This window comes from Carettochelys insculpta, chromosome 6 (assembly GCF_033958435.1).
Source record: "Carettochelys insculpta isolate YL-2023 chromosome 6, ASM3395843v1, whole genome shotgun sequence".
Classification (NCBI taxonomy): Eukaryota; Metazoa; Chordata; order Testudines; family Carettochelyidae; genus Carettochelys; species Carettochelys insculpta.
In genome coordinates this window covers 12,521,623-12,540,743 of record NC_134142.1, presented here as the reverse complement: position 1 = coordinate 12,540,743, position 19,121 = coordinate 12,521,623, and the positions used below count along the sequence as shown (strand labels likewise).

Here is a 19,121-nt window from a genome sequence, read left to right as displayed (position 1 = left end):
TGAGTTTCCAGGAGACATTTTATTGTAGGTTATGTTAACATGTGTAATATTTTATGCAGAGTTTGGCAGAGAAACTTAGATGGTTTCAGATAACAGGAAACCTTTACTCTTCTATGGGATTTAAAACAAAACAATCTACTATATACATATATAGAGAGCAAACCATTTGTTAGGTGACAACTTGTGCCAGTTACATTATTTCCATAGAAAGAAGGTGAGGAAAAGCACAAGCACATCACCACATTCGTCAAAACTGAAGTTTTAGGGGTTTTAAAAATCGAAATGTAGAATTGTATCCAACTACAACATAGTTCCAGCTACCAAGATGCTCTCAAGCCATACCCATATCATCAATTTTAAGCGGAGTTACACCTGATTCACTCAATACCTAAGCAGCAGCTTGTACAGGTGTGCTTGAAAGAGGTGAAGGGAACCTTTGTGTAGCTGTGCTGTATTCAGAAGCTTATTTCTCAGTGGAAAAAGCCCTCTTCATCAATGGTGGTGGTGCTTTGCCAACGTCAAATATCATTTCCAAAGGAGGGTTATTGAGACAGCACCAGTCAGGTATACGACCTGTCTGACTGTAATACTCCTTGGAGACAGAACGACTTCCAAGTATGTCCTGAAGAGCTCCAAAAATGGCTCCTGCATCATAAAACAAAATTAAACTTCACATTAGGTCTATCATTCTGAATTTCTGGTTCCCTGCCCTTTTGTTGGAATCTCCCCTAACTCATTTTCAACCAACCAAAGAAGAGACAAAAGACTGAACATTCCAGGCCTAAGCCCTTCCCCTCATTTATATTTTATTGCTTCATTCCAGACTCCTCTTCATAAGTGACTGACTAAAAGACCCATGTGAGCTTTATAGCCAGTAGTTTCTTGCCACAGGCCTTCCCCTGAATCTAAGTCCAAGTGCTTCAAATGGGTACCACCAACCCCATTATTAAATGAAATTCCCTCAGAAACTAAGTGCTATGGGAAACTCCTAGCACGCCACAATGTGCGTGAGAGCTAGGTTTGTACTAGGCGAGAGGTAGAGCAAGTCTACAATGATTAACCGATATTTCTTCCTGACGAGGCGCTTCAGACAGGTTGATAACACGCACAATATCAAACGTGAAGTTCTGTGGCACTCTCTTTCAATCAGGCTTCCCTTTATTAAACTGTTTCTCTTACATTGTACAGGTTGAACCACACTAATCTAGCACTCTCAGGACCTGACAGGTGCTGGACGAGAGAATTTGCTGGACGAGAGAAGGTCAATATTGTCTAGCAGCATTACCAACACTCCCATAGCTTACTGGGCCTTAAGACATTTAGGGGTAAATGACAGCTACATAACAGCACAAAACACTGACAGCCTGGACTGGTTGCTGGAAGGAAACCTTATGGAACCACAGGACACATGGCCACACCCATGATAAGTGGTCATCCAGCAAACTAAAATCATGCTGGATTACAGATGTTGCTAGATGAGAGAGTTCCGGATTAGACAGGTTCAGCCTGTACTCATGTACTGAGGATTACTTTATTAGACAAAACATACAGATTATAAATTCAAGAATTCTTGTCAGAAGAAACCATTGGCCACATGCAATCACCCTGAAGCAATTCTCTGGACCCGTCTTTTAACCTGATTCATGACACCGCATTGAAAATACAACACAGGGCCTGGCAGACACCAGCGGTTTGTGCAATAAGTTAGCAGGCTTTGCCCACCTTGTGAATGGCAGCTCTTCAGTCAGTAACTGCCCCCCAACTCGTGTTTGGGGCATCAGAGCCTACTTCACTTTGCACTCAGCTCTGACCCAGGCCTCCACCGCTCCCTGGCTGGATGGTGGGAAGAAGGGGCCAGAGCATCCAATGCAGCAGTTAGAAGCCCCAGTCCAGAGTGGTCCCTGAAGGCTCAGGGTTGACACCTCGGTGCCAGCTCTAGAGGAGCTATGAAGTCTGGCCCATAGCAAATTACACTGCAGTTCAGCTAGTTTGTGCTTTGGATGGTTACTTAGCTGGTGCCGCCACCTGGCATGAATAGTGTACTGCACATCGGAAGCAACAGTTCCTGTCTTACACATCATTGTTACTGCTCCTTCTCAAGGATCTGCTCCTCTCTGACATCATTAGCGGGGCAAACCTGCCTGCCTGCAAAAATCCAGAAGGCAGCTTTGCTCTGGGGGCTTCAACATGAGGCACAATAACTGCAAAGGGCTCAAATGCAGTTTGAAGTTAGCAACAGTTCAAAGAACTATTGTTATTTGCTCCTTCCAAATCCCATTGTGAAACCTGCTTTTCACTGCCTACTTCTAACTAGCCCCCATGCCATTCTTACCTCCCAGCCAAGCCACGCAGTTGGGTTTGGCAGGTGGAGTGTGAATCTTGAAGGTCTTAGTGGCAAGTACTTCTTTGTATTTTGGTTTATTGACCAGATACCTAATTTCAGCCATTAATCTGTGTAAGAATCCTGGCAACATAGCAGTGCCACCGATGACTACTAAGTTCTCAGCCAACTGCTTCCGGGTGTCTATGGGGCACTGGTAGGAAAGAAAATTGAAAACCTGGAAATAAAATTCTGTACACAGCAATCAGAACATGTCAAATTCAGCTCCTCTCTCTTTACCAAGTGACATGGGTAAGTATTTCTGTTAACATAAGCACAGGACAATATACAGTATGTGCTGCCACATATTTGCATTTTCATATACCCCTGCCACTGCTCACAAGTTGTCCCATGCTGCTGTGACCCTCTCCTCTAGCAGAAGATGAGCTTACCCCTCCACATACATTGTTTGCTTTGGCCAAAGGGGGTCACTAAAAAATAAAGTACTTTGAACTCTCCCTGTCCCTCTAGGGTAGGAGAGGCCAACAAGTTAGAGACTAAGAGCCAAAACAGCTGTGAATAGAGTGTGAAGAGCCATGTATTACATATTTATCTATCTATCTATCGAGAGAGTTAGATAGATAACAAACACATAACACCCAGCTCAATGCCCTCCCTTTCCCCCAGAGCCAGGCACTCCCAGCTCTAAGCCAATGCCTGGGTCTCACTGGAGCCCCCCACTGCCACATGCTTCTCCCTCAAGGCATTGGAGCACGCGTGCAGAGCAGCGGTGAGCAGTCCGAGCAGGAGCTGCATTTCATTGAGCAAAGAGCCACTCGTTGCTCAGGAGCATGGGTTGGCTACCCTACTCTAGACCATGGAACAAGAAACCCAAACCACTGGGTATTATTTAATTGGATCAGTTTTTATAATAAGGTGAGCCCTAGGCTTGAAATTATTGTCTTAAAGTATTCATATTTATTGTTCTATAAAGGAAGTACTGACCTACAAAGTTGGGTTCAAACAATGTATTTGCCACTCTAGAAATGTCTTTCAAATACAATTAAAAAAAGATGTGGTTTACATTTGTACTGGTCCAACTCACATTCCATACTTCATCCTAACTGAACAGATGTTTAGGCCGTGTCTACACTACATTCCTCTTTCAGGGGAGGAATGCAAATGAGGGACATTAACAATGCAAATGAAGTGGTGATTTACAACTCTTGCACCTCGGTTGCATAATCTCGCACAAGTACATTTCCAGACGAGACTTTTCCAAAAAAAAAAAAAAAAAAAAAAAAATCAGCCACGTAAACGGGGTTCCTTCGGGGGAAAAAACCTGTTTCCGAAAAAAACTCTTCTTCCTGAAACAAAATAATAAGAAGGGTTTTTTCGAAAACAGGTTTTTTTTTCCCCAAAGGAACCCTGTCTACCCGGCTGTTTTTGCTTTCGAAAAACTCCCTTCCGGAAACGAGAATGCATGAGATTATGCAAATGAGGCACATGATTTCTAAATCAGCACTTCATTTGCATTTTCAATCGCCCTCATTTGCATTCCTCCTCTGAAAGTGGACTGTAGTGTAGACACAGCCTTAGTCTCATGATTGGGTCTCACACATCAACAGAATTTCCGAGCCCCAATAAAAGACCTTAAATAAAGGGAGAGGAATAAAATTCTGACACCATTTGGATTACAGCATCAGAGTTCCTAAATCCATACTATGCACAGGGCATATCTATCTGTCACTATTCCACAATATGCTGTCATCTCTCACCTTCCCTAAACCAGCTGTGAGCTGGATTCAGAGAACTCTTACCCCTACAGGTGGTCAGTCCATCTTCACAATCAGTGGGACTGCCTGAGGGAATGACAGTTCGTAAAACGAGACACTGCTGAAAGCTGCAGCAATTCATGCAACTATTTATCGTAGTAGAGATACCTGAATAAGTGAATCCAGTATTAAAGTGGCAACTGATTTCTCTTCATTATCTTGCTCAAACAATATTTCAACAACGGAGTCTCTGTTAACAAGACAAACCAAGCAGGAGCATTAGTAATAACAACGTACTGGGACGATGTCAGTGTTTCCTTTTGTTCTCCCAACTGTCTGTTTGGACCTATTGTCTCTCATTTTACACTAAGGCCAGGTCTATACTAGACCTTAAAGTTGATTGCAGATATGCAATTCCAGCTACTTACGTGGTCATCCTCACAGAGGGAGGTCAGTGGGAGAAACTCTCCCATCAACCTTCCTTATTCCTTGCAATATTCAAGAGTACAGGGGTCAATCCCAGATAACTTGATTTTGTGCATCCCTACTAAGCAAGTAAAATTGAACCCCAGAATATTGACTCTGATTCAGTTGATCTTCCAGTTATTGAAGACATACCTTAAAACTGTAAACTGTTTGGAACAAGGATAGGGTTTTTTTTTTTTTTTGGTTACATGTTAGTGCAGCACTTAGTACAATGGGGACCTGGTGCATGACTGGGGCCTCCTAGCGGTATCACAATCTGTCATTGTACCGAAAAGTTTTAGGGGTATCAAACCATAAGCTCAAAGTGCAATGGTCATTAATGCCCCTAAACACAGAAATAATTATCTTACCAGCATATAACTAAGGCATCCTATTTCAATGGTTTGCAATCTGGACATTACTTAAACGAAAACAATAAATAACAATGCATTTTAGTTATAGTATTTCTAACCTGATTGATCCAGCCACATGCAGAATCTTCTCTCCATCTAGAGGGTAGTCTACGTCTGGAGGGGGTGAAGGACGCTAAAACAAAACATGCATGCATCATGTAAAAGGCAAAGGAGATTTCTTTCCATTTCAAAGAGGAGGGGAAACATTTTCTCTCCACCTACCTCGGCACTGCCATCCATGTTAAACTTCGCTGCTTGGATTTTCAGCCCACGCTGGAGATCACTCACAAAACAAGTGCGGACTTCATAAAAGATGAAAAATAAAGATTTAGTTTTAGAAGCCTTGATTTACTATTGCCTTGGGGAAGCTTCAGCACAGCTTGTGTCTTTTATGCCTTTACTGAACCTACTTGGGGCCAAATTCTAAATGTTTATGTTTCCAAGATACTGCTACGTGCTGTAAAATACTCTGATACAGTACTTACCAGAACTTAAGACTCTGGTTGGGATGCAGAATTCTAAAGGAAATAGCATTCATACCACAATTATACTGCAACAGAGATGATTTTCTTCTTGAGGAACTAAACAGGTAGCTCTAAGATCCATGGATCAACTCTGCCTTTTTATTACCAGGAGGTAGCAAGAATAAAGTGCTGCATTTGAATCAACAATTCCAGTTTTGCATGCCACCATCTCAAGTTGGATGCTGCAGGTATGTAAACGGTCTGCTATTATGTGGTGATGTTAGTGGCATATATCTCCTGTCCTCCAAAACTCTGGAAGGTGTTTAAGAGCAAGACTCCATTTATGTATTTAATATAATGTAACCCACACGCTACCTATTCCTTGCTATTCCTTTTCGAATGAGGTTCACTGAATTCTAAAGGTATCCGCTATTATTTCAAAATAGTGGTTTTGCTCTGTAGACCCTCAAAGTTATTCTGGAATATTGGACGTTGTTCCAAAACAAGTTTGCTGTGTAGACACACCCTGGGGGAAAGCACAAACTAGGATTTATTGAAGAAAAGAGTTTTACCTTTTATATCCTCTACAATGTCTTCTGGAACTGAGCCTACAAAGAGTTAATAGTTTAGTACAGATCTTCATCAAGTAAAAACAGAACTTGCAAAATCCAACCAATAACTGCAGAACTTTGAACTCAGTACAGAAATTGTACAGCAATAACTTTAAAAGATGTTCTAGAAATCAGTAACCTTACTCCCAAGTTAAAAATTTACATGAAAGAGAGAGACTGTCTTGCATTTATAAACAATGTAATATGCTTCTCCTACATTCAAAATGTAATACTGTTGACAATAAATGTTGCACCAACTTCATTTCAAAACAGCTTTTAAGAGCAATTTGTCATGAAAGCAACACACTGATTAATTTTATGCTGAGTGAAGAAATGTGGAAGAAGGAACATGTTAAACTTGGTAGAGAAATGTTAATGTTTTCTGATGTTTAGCATCATGAAAGGAAGCACTGAAGGAAGTGGAATTAACCCACCTGCTCCTGTATGATTACCCAAAAAGGAACTGATTTGTGTTACAGAAGAAGTATACCTTACCCATCACAGATGGGAGTCTTTGTCCTTTAGCTACTCCTGTGTCAACAGTGCATTGCTCCAACAACTGATTCGCAAGCTCTCTAAAATGTTATAAATGCAAAATGTTTATCACAAAGAATAAGTACCACTGCTATTAATCTTATGTATTTGCATCAGGCCAGCACTACCGTTTTTACCTCCTTCGGTAACACTGTCGCTTAAATAAAGACTGAATCAAATCCAATTTCTAAAACCATTTTTTCCGCCGTTCCCATCACATCTGCATGGTCACTACATGTTTACATCTTTAGAATGGGATTGTAACACGATCCAATTTAATTAAAAATTAATTTTCATAATCAAGTGGCATCAATTGATAGAATCATCTTGGACAATTGTATAATTGTATACTTGTATAATTGAAAACTTACTTGTGAATTGCCTTTCCTCCCAGAGGAAGGGCACCCCAGCAACTCAAAACTGGGATGCCCTCGTATATCTACAAGCAGCTCAGGAAATCTCACTATAGTATAATGTGTTTTCCATCTGAAGACACTGGGTGTGAAGGCATTTTTCTTTTTCCTTTCCCTGCATCAGTTATAAATATTTCCAATAGTCAATTCTGTCCAGAAAGCTCATTCATTTATAGTATGTGAGGGACAAATACAGAACTGTCAAGCACTGGAGCACAGATTACATCTGTTCTTATTCTGTCCTTTCCAAAGGCCACAGGTCTTGGGATTCTCATGGACCAAGTCAGGATATTGTGATAGTCCCCAGTCTAAAACAGCAAGTCAGGATACAATGATCAAAGCTAAACTGCCGCTCTGTCTACTATACTTCAAAGTCTACAATAAAACTAGCTACTTCTGGTTACAGTTTTGTTGCTAAGATTTGATTTCTGGATTACTATTCAAGGATACAGGCAGCACCAGACTTTCAGCATATCCACAGTCTAAAACCATAGCAGAATTAATCCCAAGTGTCAGAAGAGACATCAGGTGACTTGGGGCGAACAACACAGAAGGAACCTGTAATGAGATCAAAATGATTAAATAAATTCAGTGGAACAAAACCTGTAGTTTCATAATTTTCACTGCTCCCCAACATCATATAAAAAACAATCATGTACTTAACTGCCTGGACTTAATTCAGGATTTAATCTAATGTGATGATGACCAAGTAAATAAAGCAGCATACTCAAATTAATTCCCAAGGGCTGTATCTACACTAGAAGCGGCTGTCAATAGACGTCACTGTCGACAGGGAAATAGCGACAGAACCTCTGTCGACACATTGCATCTACACACAACTTGCTCTGTCGACAGAGAACTGCCAGATAGGAATAAGGGGATTTTGAAGTTGCTGGGGTCCTTTAGAAAAGGAGCCCCGTCTGGACGAGCCGCATGGCAATTTCGAAGTGCCATGGCTGCCGGCATTCTAATGAGGCGCTGAATATGTATCTCAGCACTTCATCAGTAAACTTTGAAATGGCCACTTGCATGGCCATTTCGAAATTTTGGGCTAGTGTAGACATGGCCAATATGTTTATCATTACACACCTGTCTATGTATACTGAACAGTAACAGTGTTGTTAAGAAAAAACAAGTACTGTGTATCAGGGGAGGGTGGGTCATGGGGAAAAGAGGGCAGTTGCCCCTGGGCTCACATTTCAAAGGGGTGTATAGCTCCAGATGCTCCACGAGTAGTTCTGAGGGGCATGGGGAGGGAGGGAGGCAGGGTTAACTGTCCTAAGCCCCACACCAGCTGCTACTCCCACCTTGCCCATGGCAGCTGTTGGTGCAGCTACTGCGTACGGAACATAGCTTAGGTCAAGTCACAGTTGACTGCTGAAGGGCTAACATAGCCCTTCGTAACATGCTGCAAAGACATGAAGAGATAAACAAAGGAGACAAAAGCCTATACAAGTTTTGATGTGCGTCCACTGGGCTAATCGTGTTCTCCTCTGTACAAATAATGACTAAAAACCAGGAAGTGCTACAGGTTTGCAGCAAATCAATCTCTCTCAGCTACAAGGATCACACTGATACAGGTAAGAAATGGAACTTTAAAGGGAAAGCAGCAGCTCCGATGATATAGCTAGATAACAGCCCTAGCTTTGTCCTAGAAATAACACTCTTAGGATGGTGATAACCCCACTGGTGAATACCCTCGCCGGACTGTGGGGGAAAATTAAAAGTAATTCCATAAATTTTTACTTACTGGCAACAGTGTTATATAGTTAGATCACAGGAGAACTATTTAAAAATCTTGACCCTGCATCACATTTATTTGTAACACCAGCACATGGTGGCCCTACACACAAGTCTCACTTCTCATGGCCACCAGCTGGTTTGTTAGCATAGTGAACCAAGTCTCAAAACCAAATTATGAACACCCGCCCCCTCTGTTACTGGGCATTCTAGGTAATGTTTATTAAAGCAGCTCTGTGCTAAATTCACTATCTGTCATTCTCACGCTGCAAAATAATCAAAATGAAAGGCACTTCTCTTTTTTAACTTTCTGCAAATGGATTAGAAATCCACTCACACCGCTCATCAAATTTAAGGTGCAAAAAAGGATTAAGTATAATCAAAAAGGAATTATATAAAAATGTAACCTGTGACAGTTTGAAATTAGTTATAAAATTAGGCTCGGGAAGCAGACTCTATATATGCACATTTTAATAGAAAATCATAGCTGCCTCACCTATATGAACTGAAAGATTTTGGAATCACCTTCAAGGTATTTTCCATTGACAAATGGATTAGAATTTGATTTAAGGAAGAGGCTAATCTAACAAAAACATTATGTGAAGGACATATCTATCGGATAAGTTCTTATCTACGTGAGTACAGCCAGAGTTTAGGTTACATGCAAGGCAAAGATGCTGGCTTATGGTTAAAAAAAAGAAAAATCAAGACTTGTGCTGAGAGAGTGCACTACGGAATGTTTAAACAGAGATTTAAGTTTCTGGCAATGCTCAATGGGGATTATTGGCTCTATCAAAAATGAAATTATGTGAGCTATTTTTTAACCAAGCAAAGTCAGGTAATTCTTGCTAACATACACTATCTAGATAACCGCTACTTAGATAAGTCAGGAAAAAATCCCACTGACCTCCACCTCTCTTCCCTCTTCTTTTGACTTTCAGTCTTATCTTCACCTCCACTCCTTTCCACACATGCCAAAGTATAGCAATGGTCACTAGAAGTGTTGCTAATATCCTGTTTGATTATTCTACACGCCATACATGACAAATGTATTTGCCCAGTGGTATTCACCCACGAGTTCTGAAGCAGCTGAAATATGAAACTGCAGAACTAACAGCAATGGTATGTAACCTATTGCTTAAATCAGCCTCTGTACCAGATGACTTCTGGACAGTCAACGTAAAAAGCTCCAGAAGTGATCCTAGCAAGCATAGGCCAGTAAGCCTAACTTCAGTACCAGGCAAACTGGCTGAAGCTACAGTAAATAGCAGAATTATCAGACATATAGATGAATATGATATGCTGGAGAAGAGTCAACATGGCTTTGTATAGGAAATCATGGTTCACCAATCTATTAGAATTCTTTAATAGGGGTCAAATTTTTGGACAAGACTGGTGGATACAGTGTATTTGGACTTTCAGAAAGGCATTGACAAGATCCCTCACCATAGGCTCTTAAGCAAAGTAGGCAGTCATGGGATAAGAGGAAAGGTCCCCTCATGGACCAGTGACTGGTTTAAGGACAGGAAACAAAATGTAGGAATAAATATTTTTAGCATGTAGGCTACATCTACACTAGCCAAAAACTTCGAAATGGCCATGCAAATGGCCATTTAGAAGTTTACTAATGAAGAGCTGAAATACATATTCAGCGCCTCATTAGCATGCAGGCGGCCGCAGCACTTTGAAATTGATGTGGCTCACCGTTGCGCGGCTCGTCCCAACGGGGCTCCTTTTCGAAAGGACTCTGCCTTCTTCGAAGTCCCCTTATTCCTATGAGCAGATGGGAATAAGGGGACTTCGAAGTAGGTGGGGTCCTTTCGAAAAGGAGCCCCGTCGGGACGAGCCGCGTCAATTTCAAAGTGCCGCAGCCGCCCTCATGCTAATGAGACGCTGAATATGTATTTCAGCGCTTCATTAGTAAACTTCGAAATGGCCAATGTAGACATAGCTGTAGAGAGGTAAATAGCAGGGTACCCTAAGGCTTGTACTGGGACAGTTACTCAACATACTGGGAAGTGATCTGGAAAAGGTAGTAAACAGTGATGTGGCAAAGTTTGCAGATGACACAAAATTAATCAAGACAGCTAAGCCCAAAGGAGACTGCAAAGAGTCACAAAGGGATCTCACTATATGGAGTGACTGGACAACAAAATGGCAGATTAAGCTTAATGTGGATAAATGCAAAGTAAGTCACACTGGAAAACATAATCCCAACTATACATACAAAACAATGAGGTCTAAGTTAGCTGCTACCACTCAAGAAAAAGACCTTAGGAGTAATTGTAGATAGTTCTCGGAAAACATCTACTCACTGTGCAGCAGCAGTAAAAAAAGCTAACAGAATGTTAGGAATCATTAGGAAAGGGACAGGCAATAAGACAGAAAATACCTTAATGCCATTATATAAATCCACGGTACACCAAACAGTTCTAGTCAAAAAAGATATACTGTCTGAGAACTCAAAAAGGTACGAAGAAAGGCAACTTGGGCAAGGAGCACGAAGCTGCTTCCATACGACGAAAAGAGACTGATACTTTTCAGCTTGTGAAAAAGATGACTAACGTGGATAGGACAGAAAGCTACAAAATCATGAATGACAATAGAGAAAGTGAGTAGGACAACATAGTTTACCTTTCCCCATAATGCAAATGCTGGGGATGGGAGGTTGGGGTGTGTCACCCAATGAAATTAATAGGCAGCAGTTTTAAAACCAGTTCAAGGAAGTACTTCTTCAAACAACATGCGGTCAACCTGACTGAAGTGATTGGTAGGGAATATTCTGAACACCAAAAAGAGCATATATGGGATCAAACATGAAAAAGGTAAGTTAACGGAGGATAGGCCATCCATGGCTATTAACCAAGAGAGTCAGGCACGCAATCCCATGCTCTGAGCATTCTTAAATCCCTGACTGCCGAAAGCAAGGACTGAATGACCAGGGATGGATTAATTGATAAAGTCCCCTGTCCCCTTCACTCCTTCTAAAACATCTGGCATTGGCCATTGGCAGAAGATAGGATATTGAACTAGATGAAGCACTGGTGTGACATGGTTTGCCCGTTCTTATGTAATTAGTTAGGAGAATGACTGAATAGTTATGCAATACACATACCTCAAAATACTTGAAAAGAACTCTCGTGAGTGTCTCTCGGAAGTGTGATGGGCACAGCACAGATTCCACTATCACAACACGGCGGTCTCGGGGATTCACCAGCAGATGTCTGGAAACAAGCACATATATTTGTAAAGGAGACTATTATGTTAAATTTAACTGTTTCGTATGGGACTTGAGATGTTCTTTCAAATTTTGTAACCACTTATTTTGACATTTCATTCAGTTTAAATCGTAATAAATACCATGCACTTAGCTAACCCCTTCTACTCCACATCTCAGTGCATCTAACAATGAAGCTTCACAACACTCAAGGAGGTGGGCATGATGCCAGATATACACATCAGGAAACAGAGATGTAGTCAGAGGTTACAGCAGGGGTGGGAAAACTACAGTCCATCTGACCTTTTAATCCAGACCTCAAGCTCCTGCCAGGGACCAGGGTGGAGTACATGCCCTGCTCTGGTGCTCAAGCCAAGGACTTGGCTTGGCCTGCTCTGCATGTGTCCTGGAAACAGGGACAGCCAGGAGGCTCTGCACACTGCCCTGAGCACTAGCTCTACAGCTCCCATTGGCCAGAAATCACGGCCAATAGGAGTGGTGCAAGTGGACCCTGTGGATAGGGATATGTACAGAGCTGTGTGGCCTTGCAGCTACATGGCAATTAGAGGCAGGGGGGGACTGCTTCTAGGAGTCACTCTAGGTAAGCACCATCTGAATCCCACAATTGTGACCCCCCCCACCCCACAACCCCAACTCTCGGTCTCCCATCCACCTCCAAATTCCTCAATCCTAGTCCAGCGCATCCTCTTGCGCCACAAACATTTCCTCCCTAATCCAACACCAGAGCTTGCACTCCCAGCTGGAGCCCTCACATCCTAATCACTTGCCCCATCTGAGAGCCTGCTACTACCCTCCAAACCCCTCGGCCCCAGCCCAGAGCACACTCCCACACCCTGAACTCCTCAGTTCTGGCACTACCCCAGAGCCTGTATCCCAGCTGGAGGCCTCACCATCTCCACCATCCCAACCCCACCATGCTGTGCGCATTCATGGCTCTCAATATAATTTACATAACATGTGGCACTCAAGCCAAAAATTTGCTCATCCCTGGGTTATAGTCTTGTCTACAGATTATGTACCTCTAAGTATATTGGACCACGTGCAAACCAGCTCTTGGTGACTTGTCCAATGCCACAGACTATTGTGGAAGACCTAAGAATATGACCCAGATCTCCCAACCCATAGTCCTGTGCTTCACCCTGTAAGCCCATCAGCCATCACAAAGTTAAAACAAAAAGGGGAATAATTAATGTTTTCTCAAAATAATGACAAAAACATCTTCTAGTTGCAGAAGGAAGTGTCCCAAGCATGTCAGAGTCTTTGAGTCAGAAACAGAACAGCTTTGGGAAAGGACAGGAAGAAAACCAAAGATCCTCAAGGGAGCCATGCAGTGAAGTCCAATAACAAAAGTAACATTTGTCCTCAAGAGACGTCAAGTCATTCTGTATATGGGTGTGAGTGTAGCAAATCTAAGTTCAGGAGGGGATTTAGAACAAAAGGAAAAAAAAACTTTATAGTTTATTTCCATGAACCTGAAGATATGTTCTATTCAAGTTAAATAAGTAAATAAATAGACCTACCAAATTCAGTGATCCAATCAGGCACATTTACAAATCTCAGACTTTAAATATCTGGATCGTGACTTACAAATCCTTTCTCACATCAGGCCTGTTTTTCCATTTTCTTCAATGGGCTCTGAAGTTGTCCTATGAACAGCCCTATTGAAATCAGTGTACCCTCACATAAAGTAACAATGTGAAGTCTCGAGCTAATTATGACCATGTCACAGTTAAGAGTTGTTTTATTTACTGAGATGCATATCCAAGGTTTTAAGTGCTTATGACACATTAACAACACAATTCAGTTTCAGCACCATTATGGGTGCGTCTACACTAGGAACTAACTTCGAAGTTGGGCACTACATCGAAGTAGCCAGCAGAGAGTCCACATGCATGTTTCCCTTACTTCAAATTAACTCTGAAGTAGACAGCCTAACTTCGAAGTCATTACTCCATTCCTCAGAATGGAGTAGTGCCCTACTTCAAAGTTTAACATTGAAGTAGGTGTGTGTAGACACTCTACTTTGAAGTAAGCAACTTCGAAGTTATTTTTGTAGTGTAGACGCAGCCTAAATAACCGTTTCAGCAAGACCTCAGATAGCTAGCCATCTCCTTCCCATCATCAAGGGAACATAACTTCACCCACCCTCAAAACCCCTATCGAAACAGACAACTTCAGCTGCTTTTGCCTGAGCGTGCTGTAAATGGTAGAAAAATATTCATTGCCTGTTACCTGAAATACAGCATGTGTATAAATTCCTTCAGATAAGAATACAGCTCTTCTGTGTTAATGTTATACTGAACAACTTTGATAGGCTGCAAAAATATAAATATACATTAAAATATTATCTGTAGTCACCATACAATTCAGAAGATGATTTTATTGATTTTAAGGAATATCACTTTGCCATTTTTATCAATGTACATCACAAAAATTATCTTACAAATTATTCTACTTGAATGAAATGACAAAAAAATTTCTGTGATGTCTGATCATATACACTTAAATTTTTACTTTTAAGAAGTACTTGAACACAAATAACTTTTGAACTCATCAATCTTTCCTGACAGTACATTTTAAAAAAATGTTACCTTAGGAACATCCGGTTTCTTTATTTCACTAGGAATGATGCATCTTGGCCCTGTTTCTCCTGCAAAACCACATCTAAAGAAAAAAATTAAAGTTAACTAGTTTTATACACATATTTCACATTTAAGAATGGCCAAGAATGCAGTATTTAAAACAGGTATTTCACATAGGAGAAATGAATTTGACAAAACATTTTAATCTGAATGCCATTTTTTAAATTCTATAGAAGTGCTTTGTATATAATTTATCTAGGGCCAGGTCTTGGCAGAATAGTGAGGCTCGGGTAGGCTCCTTTCCTATGCTAGATCCATGCATCTCCTGGAAACTGCAGTACGTACAGATCCTAGGTTCAGGGATAGCACATTCCTAGAAAATGGGAGCTGCAGACTTGGCACTTGGAGTGGAGCATGAAGATAGCGGGCCGGGACCCTTTGACTACCCCATGCCAAACAACCAGACATGCCAGCTCCTTCTGGGAGCCATACAGAACCAGGACATTTGGCGGGGGTGGGGGGGTCTGCCTTAGCCCTGCTGCACCACCAACTGGACTTTTGGCCTAGTTAAAGTCTCCTTCAATAGCAAACATGAGATTGATGCCAGTCCCAGGAGACTTCCAGGCAGTCCAGGTGGCTGGCAAAATGGCAGCCCTAATGAAGTAGGACCTTTCATTGGACCAACCTATGTCGGTGAAAAAAACAAGCTTTCCAATTTACAGAAAGTTCTTTCAAGGTCCATTCACAGTTTCAACTATTTTAAAGCCAGAAAGGACCACGAGGATCATCTAGTCTGATCACCGACATAACACAGGCCAAAGAACCTCTCCCATCAATGTCCTCCTCGAACCCACAAGTGGGGTTTGTGCTGCTAGAGCGTCTCTCTGAGAGACAACCAGCCTTAACGCAAAGTCAGGCTGTTCATCGCCACGGTAGCGACTGCCAAGCCCACACATGGCGGAGGGCAGGGCTGCTGCGCCTCCTTGGCGTGGTCCAGACTGGGACAGAGACAGACCCGTCGGGCATCGCGGACGCGCCAACCACCGATAGAAGTTGGCCCCAGCTTGACGTATCGTGACACGACATTCAGAAGGCAGAGAATTGGCACAGGCTACCTCATGTCGCGATAGGGCGGAGATGTCGGGGAATCATCCCCCACACTCCCTACATGGCCATGGGGGTGGGGAGGGGACTGAGCCCACGAAAAGGGCCGACACCGGAGTCAGCCAGGCCACTCACTTGGTGAAGGATTCTCCCAGGTCTATCACCACCGCTGTCTTCTCACCACCGCTGCCCAGGCCCTCGTATAGCGGCATCGCCCCCGACCGCAGGAGCCACCGCCCGGCTTCCCCACAACAAAAGGGGCCTTCTTCACTGAACGGCGCAGCCCTCGCGGCCGGGGAGAGGGACCTTCTACACCGTCAGTCGCAGGTCAGGGCTGTTCTTTACGATGCCTGTTTTAGTTATTTGATCCCTTTTTCGGGAACGGGGCGGTGCACGTTTCCAGAGGGAGAGGAGGAGATCTTGCTCCTCCTCTTCCTCCTTTCTTGCGCTAGAAACTGTATGGCTCCGACCATAGGTGTTTTCAGGCACGCAGCGGTCCCCTCCTGAAGAGGGATTGTGTGTGGGGCTGGGGAGCGGCCGCCAGACAGCGAGGGCGGTGTAGGGAGGATGGTGGGGTGAAGGGGAGAGAGCGCTCGGGAGAGCGGTGGAGGGTGGCTGTTTTGCGGATTGAGGCCCAAGCAGGAGAAAGAGTGGGGGCGATGAGGTCATTTATGGGGATGAGCGATTGTGTTTGGTGCGTGGAGCACAGGGTCCTGTAGAACGTCTGTGTCCCTGCCCCAAGGTGGGATAGAGAGAGGCCAGAGAGGGGTGACCATGCTGTGAAGAGCTTTGATAGTAATAAAGGTAGTAGGGGACTCTGTGTGCTAGCAGTCAAGAACATAGGACTGGAAGTCGGGACTCCTGAGCACTGTTATTCCTGGCCCTCACTCAGTGATCTTATGAATGTTCCTTTCCCCTCTCTAACAGTTCTTACTCAGGGGAGTAGTTGAATTTCATTCAAGTATTCAGCATGTTTTGAAATCTCTGGTAAAATGTGCTATGTCCCTACAAAGAACTGTATATTTGCAAATGCAGCTCCCATTTCAGTTTTATACAGTGAAAATACAAAGGTTGTTGCCAGCTCTCCCAATTTCATCATCAGTCTTGTGCTGTTTGTTATTTTCCAACTCCTGGGATCATGTATCATATGATACTTTTCAGCTTTCATGGGAAAAAAAAAGTAACAACTTTCAGACACTCCCAGTTACAAAGAAAATCAAGAAAATGTGACTCTTAAACGCTGCAAACTCAGAACTTATGATTGGTAGGAAAATCTCATGATTTATTTTGGTATCTGACGTGATTTTTGAATGTTTGGGGTTGGCCATGCTAGAATATTGTTTCATGTTCTTAGGATTCAGTAAGATCAGTAATATACTAATACAATGTCAGAGAATAGATTTATTTATGTATGTTTTGGCTAGGATTTATGTCAGTGTGGCAGTCATAGTAAATCATTTTTTACCATTGATTATGTAATTGGGTGATACAGAAAATTATGCTGGCAATGTACATTCAAAACAACTGAAATAAAATATGGCAGCTAATGCACTGAACTGTCAAACTTTCTGGTCACAGCTGCTAAGGAAACTGCTCACTATTGTGTGTGGTGACTATACCTGTCTTTAGCACCCAAATAGTAGTACTTCAGTCTTTTTGGGTGGAGTGTTTGACTCGGGACTGTTCATTTTGTACAAATAGTAGACTGACAGAAAGGAAGGTGGCACAATGGGTAGGCCACTAATTGAGGAACTGCAATATTTGGGTTCAAGTTCCTTTTATGCTGCAGATATTATGTGTGTCCTTGGGATTATCACTTTATCTTCGTGCCTTTACTCATTTTTTTTAAATGGCATTGAAAGCACTGTTCTACCTCGCAATAGATGTGAGGATAAATACACTAAAGATTCTGAGGTGCCTCATGCACTATGGTATAAAGGACCGTATAGGCTATGTCGAATTTAAGGCAGTTAGCTTAATTGTACCAAGTGACTGTCTTCACTGTAAATAACAGTAGCTCAATTTAGGGAGCACTAATATCAATATCATAACATTGTTGAAACCGGCTGGGTGTATTGTCAAGTTTGAATTTAACAGTTGGACTGAAACCTGATGTGGAAGTGACATGTCTTCAAATCAAATTCATTAGCCTCCAGAGGCTGAGTGATACTGTTGCACCTGGCTCTTGGCTCCCCCACTACTTGTGGTAGCCGGGAAATTGCGAGTGGCAGTTTCCAGTGAGCCAGGCACAGGAATGCTGGTCAGTTTTCCAGCTCCCACCAGCTGCGGGAACCCAGGAACCGGGCAGCAGGGTGAGCGCTGTCGGTGACATGGGTGCAGAAGGACTCAGGGGGGTGGGCACAGAATGTGGGGCTGAGGGAACTGTGGGATAGGTTCCCACAGTGCACTGCTGCAACAGTCAATGTTCGGCCATTCAGTGTGGCAACACTAACTCGACTTTGTGGGGAAGTGAGGATACTCAAAATCAAATTTAATAAAATTGAGTCTATCTACTATTGTAGATGTAGCCACAGATAGCCAAATAACTTTTCACAAATCTAGCGATGTTTCTATCTGAATGTAGGTGAGATAGAAAACCAAAAATAATTTTGGCCTAAACGTATGCTGAGTCTCATAGGTAACAGATTAATTGCCCTTACCAGAAGAGAAATAGTATAGCTTTTCTGGCCAAAGAATAATTTTTTCCCTTTCTTTCACAAAACCCAAGCATATTGGGAGAGGAAGACTCACAGATACTCTGAAAGCCCAAGTGGGACAGGCTGTCCTGCCCACATGTGCATCTATGGCTATTTCTTTATTTTCATAGGCCAAGGATGGGAGGTGAAGTATCTTGGCAGTTGTCAGGAGAAGAGTGTGAGTGGCAGGGAGATCTTTTAACGAAGTGCCCTTTTTAGCTTCACAAAAATAGTTCTTGAGGTTTGATTTAACTTGATTTCTCAACAGAGTTTTTTGCTTTCCATAGGAGGACAGATCTTCCCCCGATTAGGTTGATTTGTCACAGAGTCACCACCAAAAGCTTCCAGAGTTTGCAGATAGACCGTGGAATGTCAGAACCTTGCAAAATCATGAAATATTGAAACTTTATATAACAGTTAATGCAAACAAAATGATGTTTGTGCATACAGTGTAACAAAAGGCTTTTAGATATTAAGGTTGAGATTTTAACTACATCAAAGGAAATTCAAAGTCTCCCTCAGCAGTCTTAATTTGTTCTCTTTCACATAGCAGAATGCCAAGACTGCTATAATTAAGTTTGAGCATCACATTCCTTATAAAGGTGGTTTATTCTAAGACTCTAAAATCTGCATGCTTACTTTAATTGTCTTGAAATTTGCGATGCTTTCTGCAATTGCTGGGCAAAAGTAATGGTCCATATTTGAAGTCAGTTTTTCCTGAGACACAAACCCCGTAAAATCAGCGTTGTTCAGAATCTATTAATGT

General features: G+C 42.3%; 1 protein-coding gene across 1 annotated transcript; it reads right to left on the bottom strand.

Moving 5' to 3' along the window:
- ACTR10 (actin related protein 10) lies at positions 1–15,944 on the bottom strand. Its single transcript, XM_074996266.1, has 13 exons — positions 15,795–15,944; positions 14,565–14,637; positions 14,206–14,288; positions 11,851–11,959; positions 7,446–7,553; positions 6,954–7,021; positions 6,544–6,623; positions 6,010–6,045; positions 5,196–5,275; positions 5,033–5,106; positions 4,264–4,345; positions 2,333–2,534; positions 1–645 (listed from the first exon to the last, which is right to left on the bottom strand). The coding sequence occupies exons 1-13, from the start codon at positions 15,869–15,871 to the stop codon at positions 464–466; spliced, it is 1,254 nt and encodes a 417-aa protein (XP_074852367.1). The 5' UTR covers positions 15,872–15,944; the 3' UTR covers positions 1–463.
- Between the last annotated feature and the right edge of the window lie 3,177 nt (positions 15,945–19,121).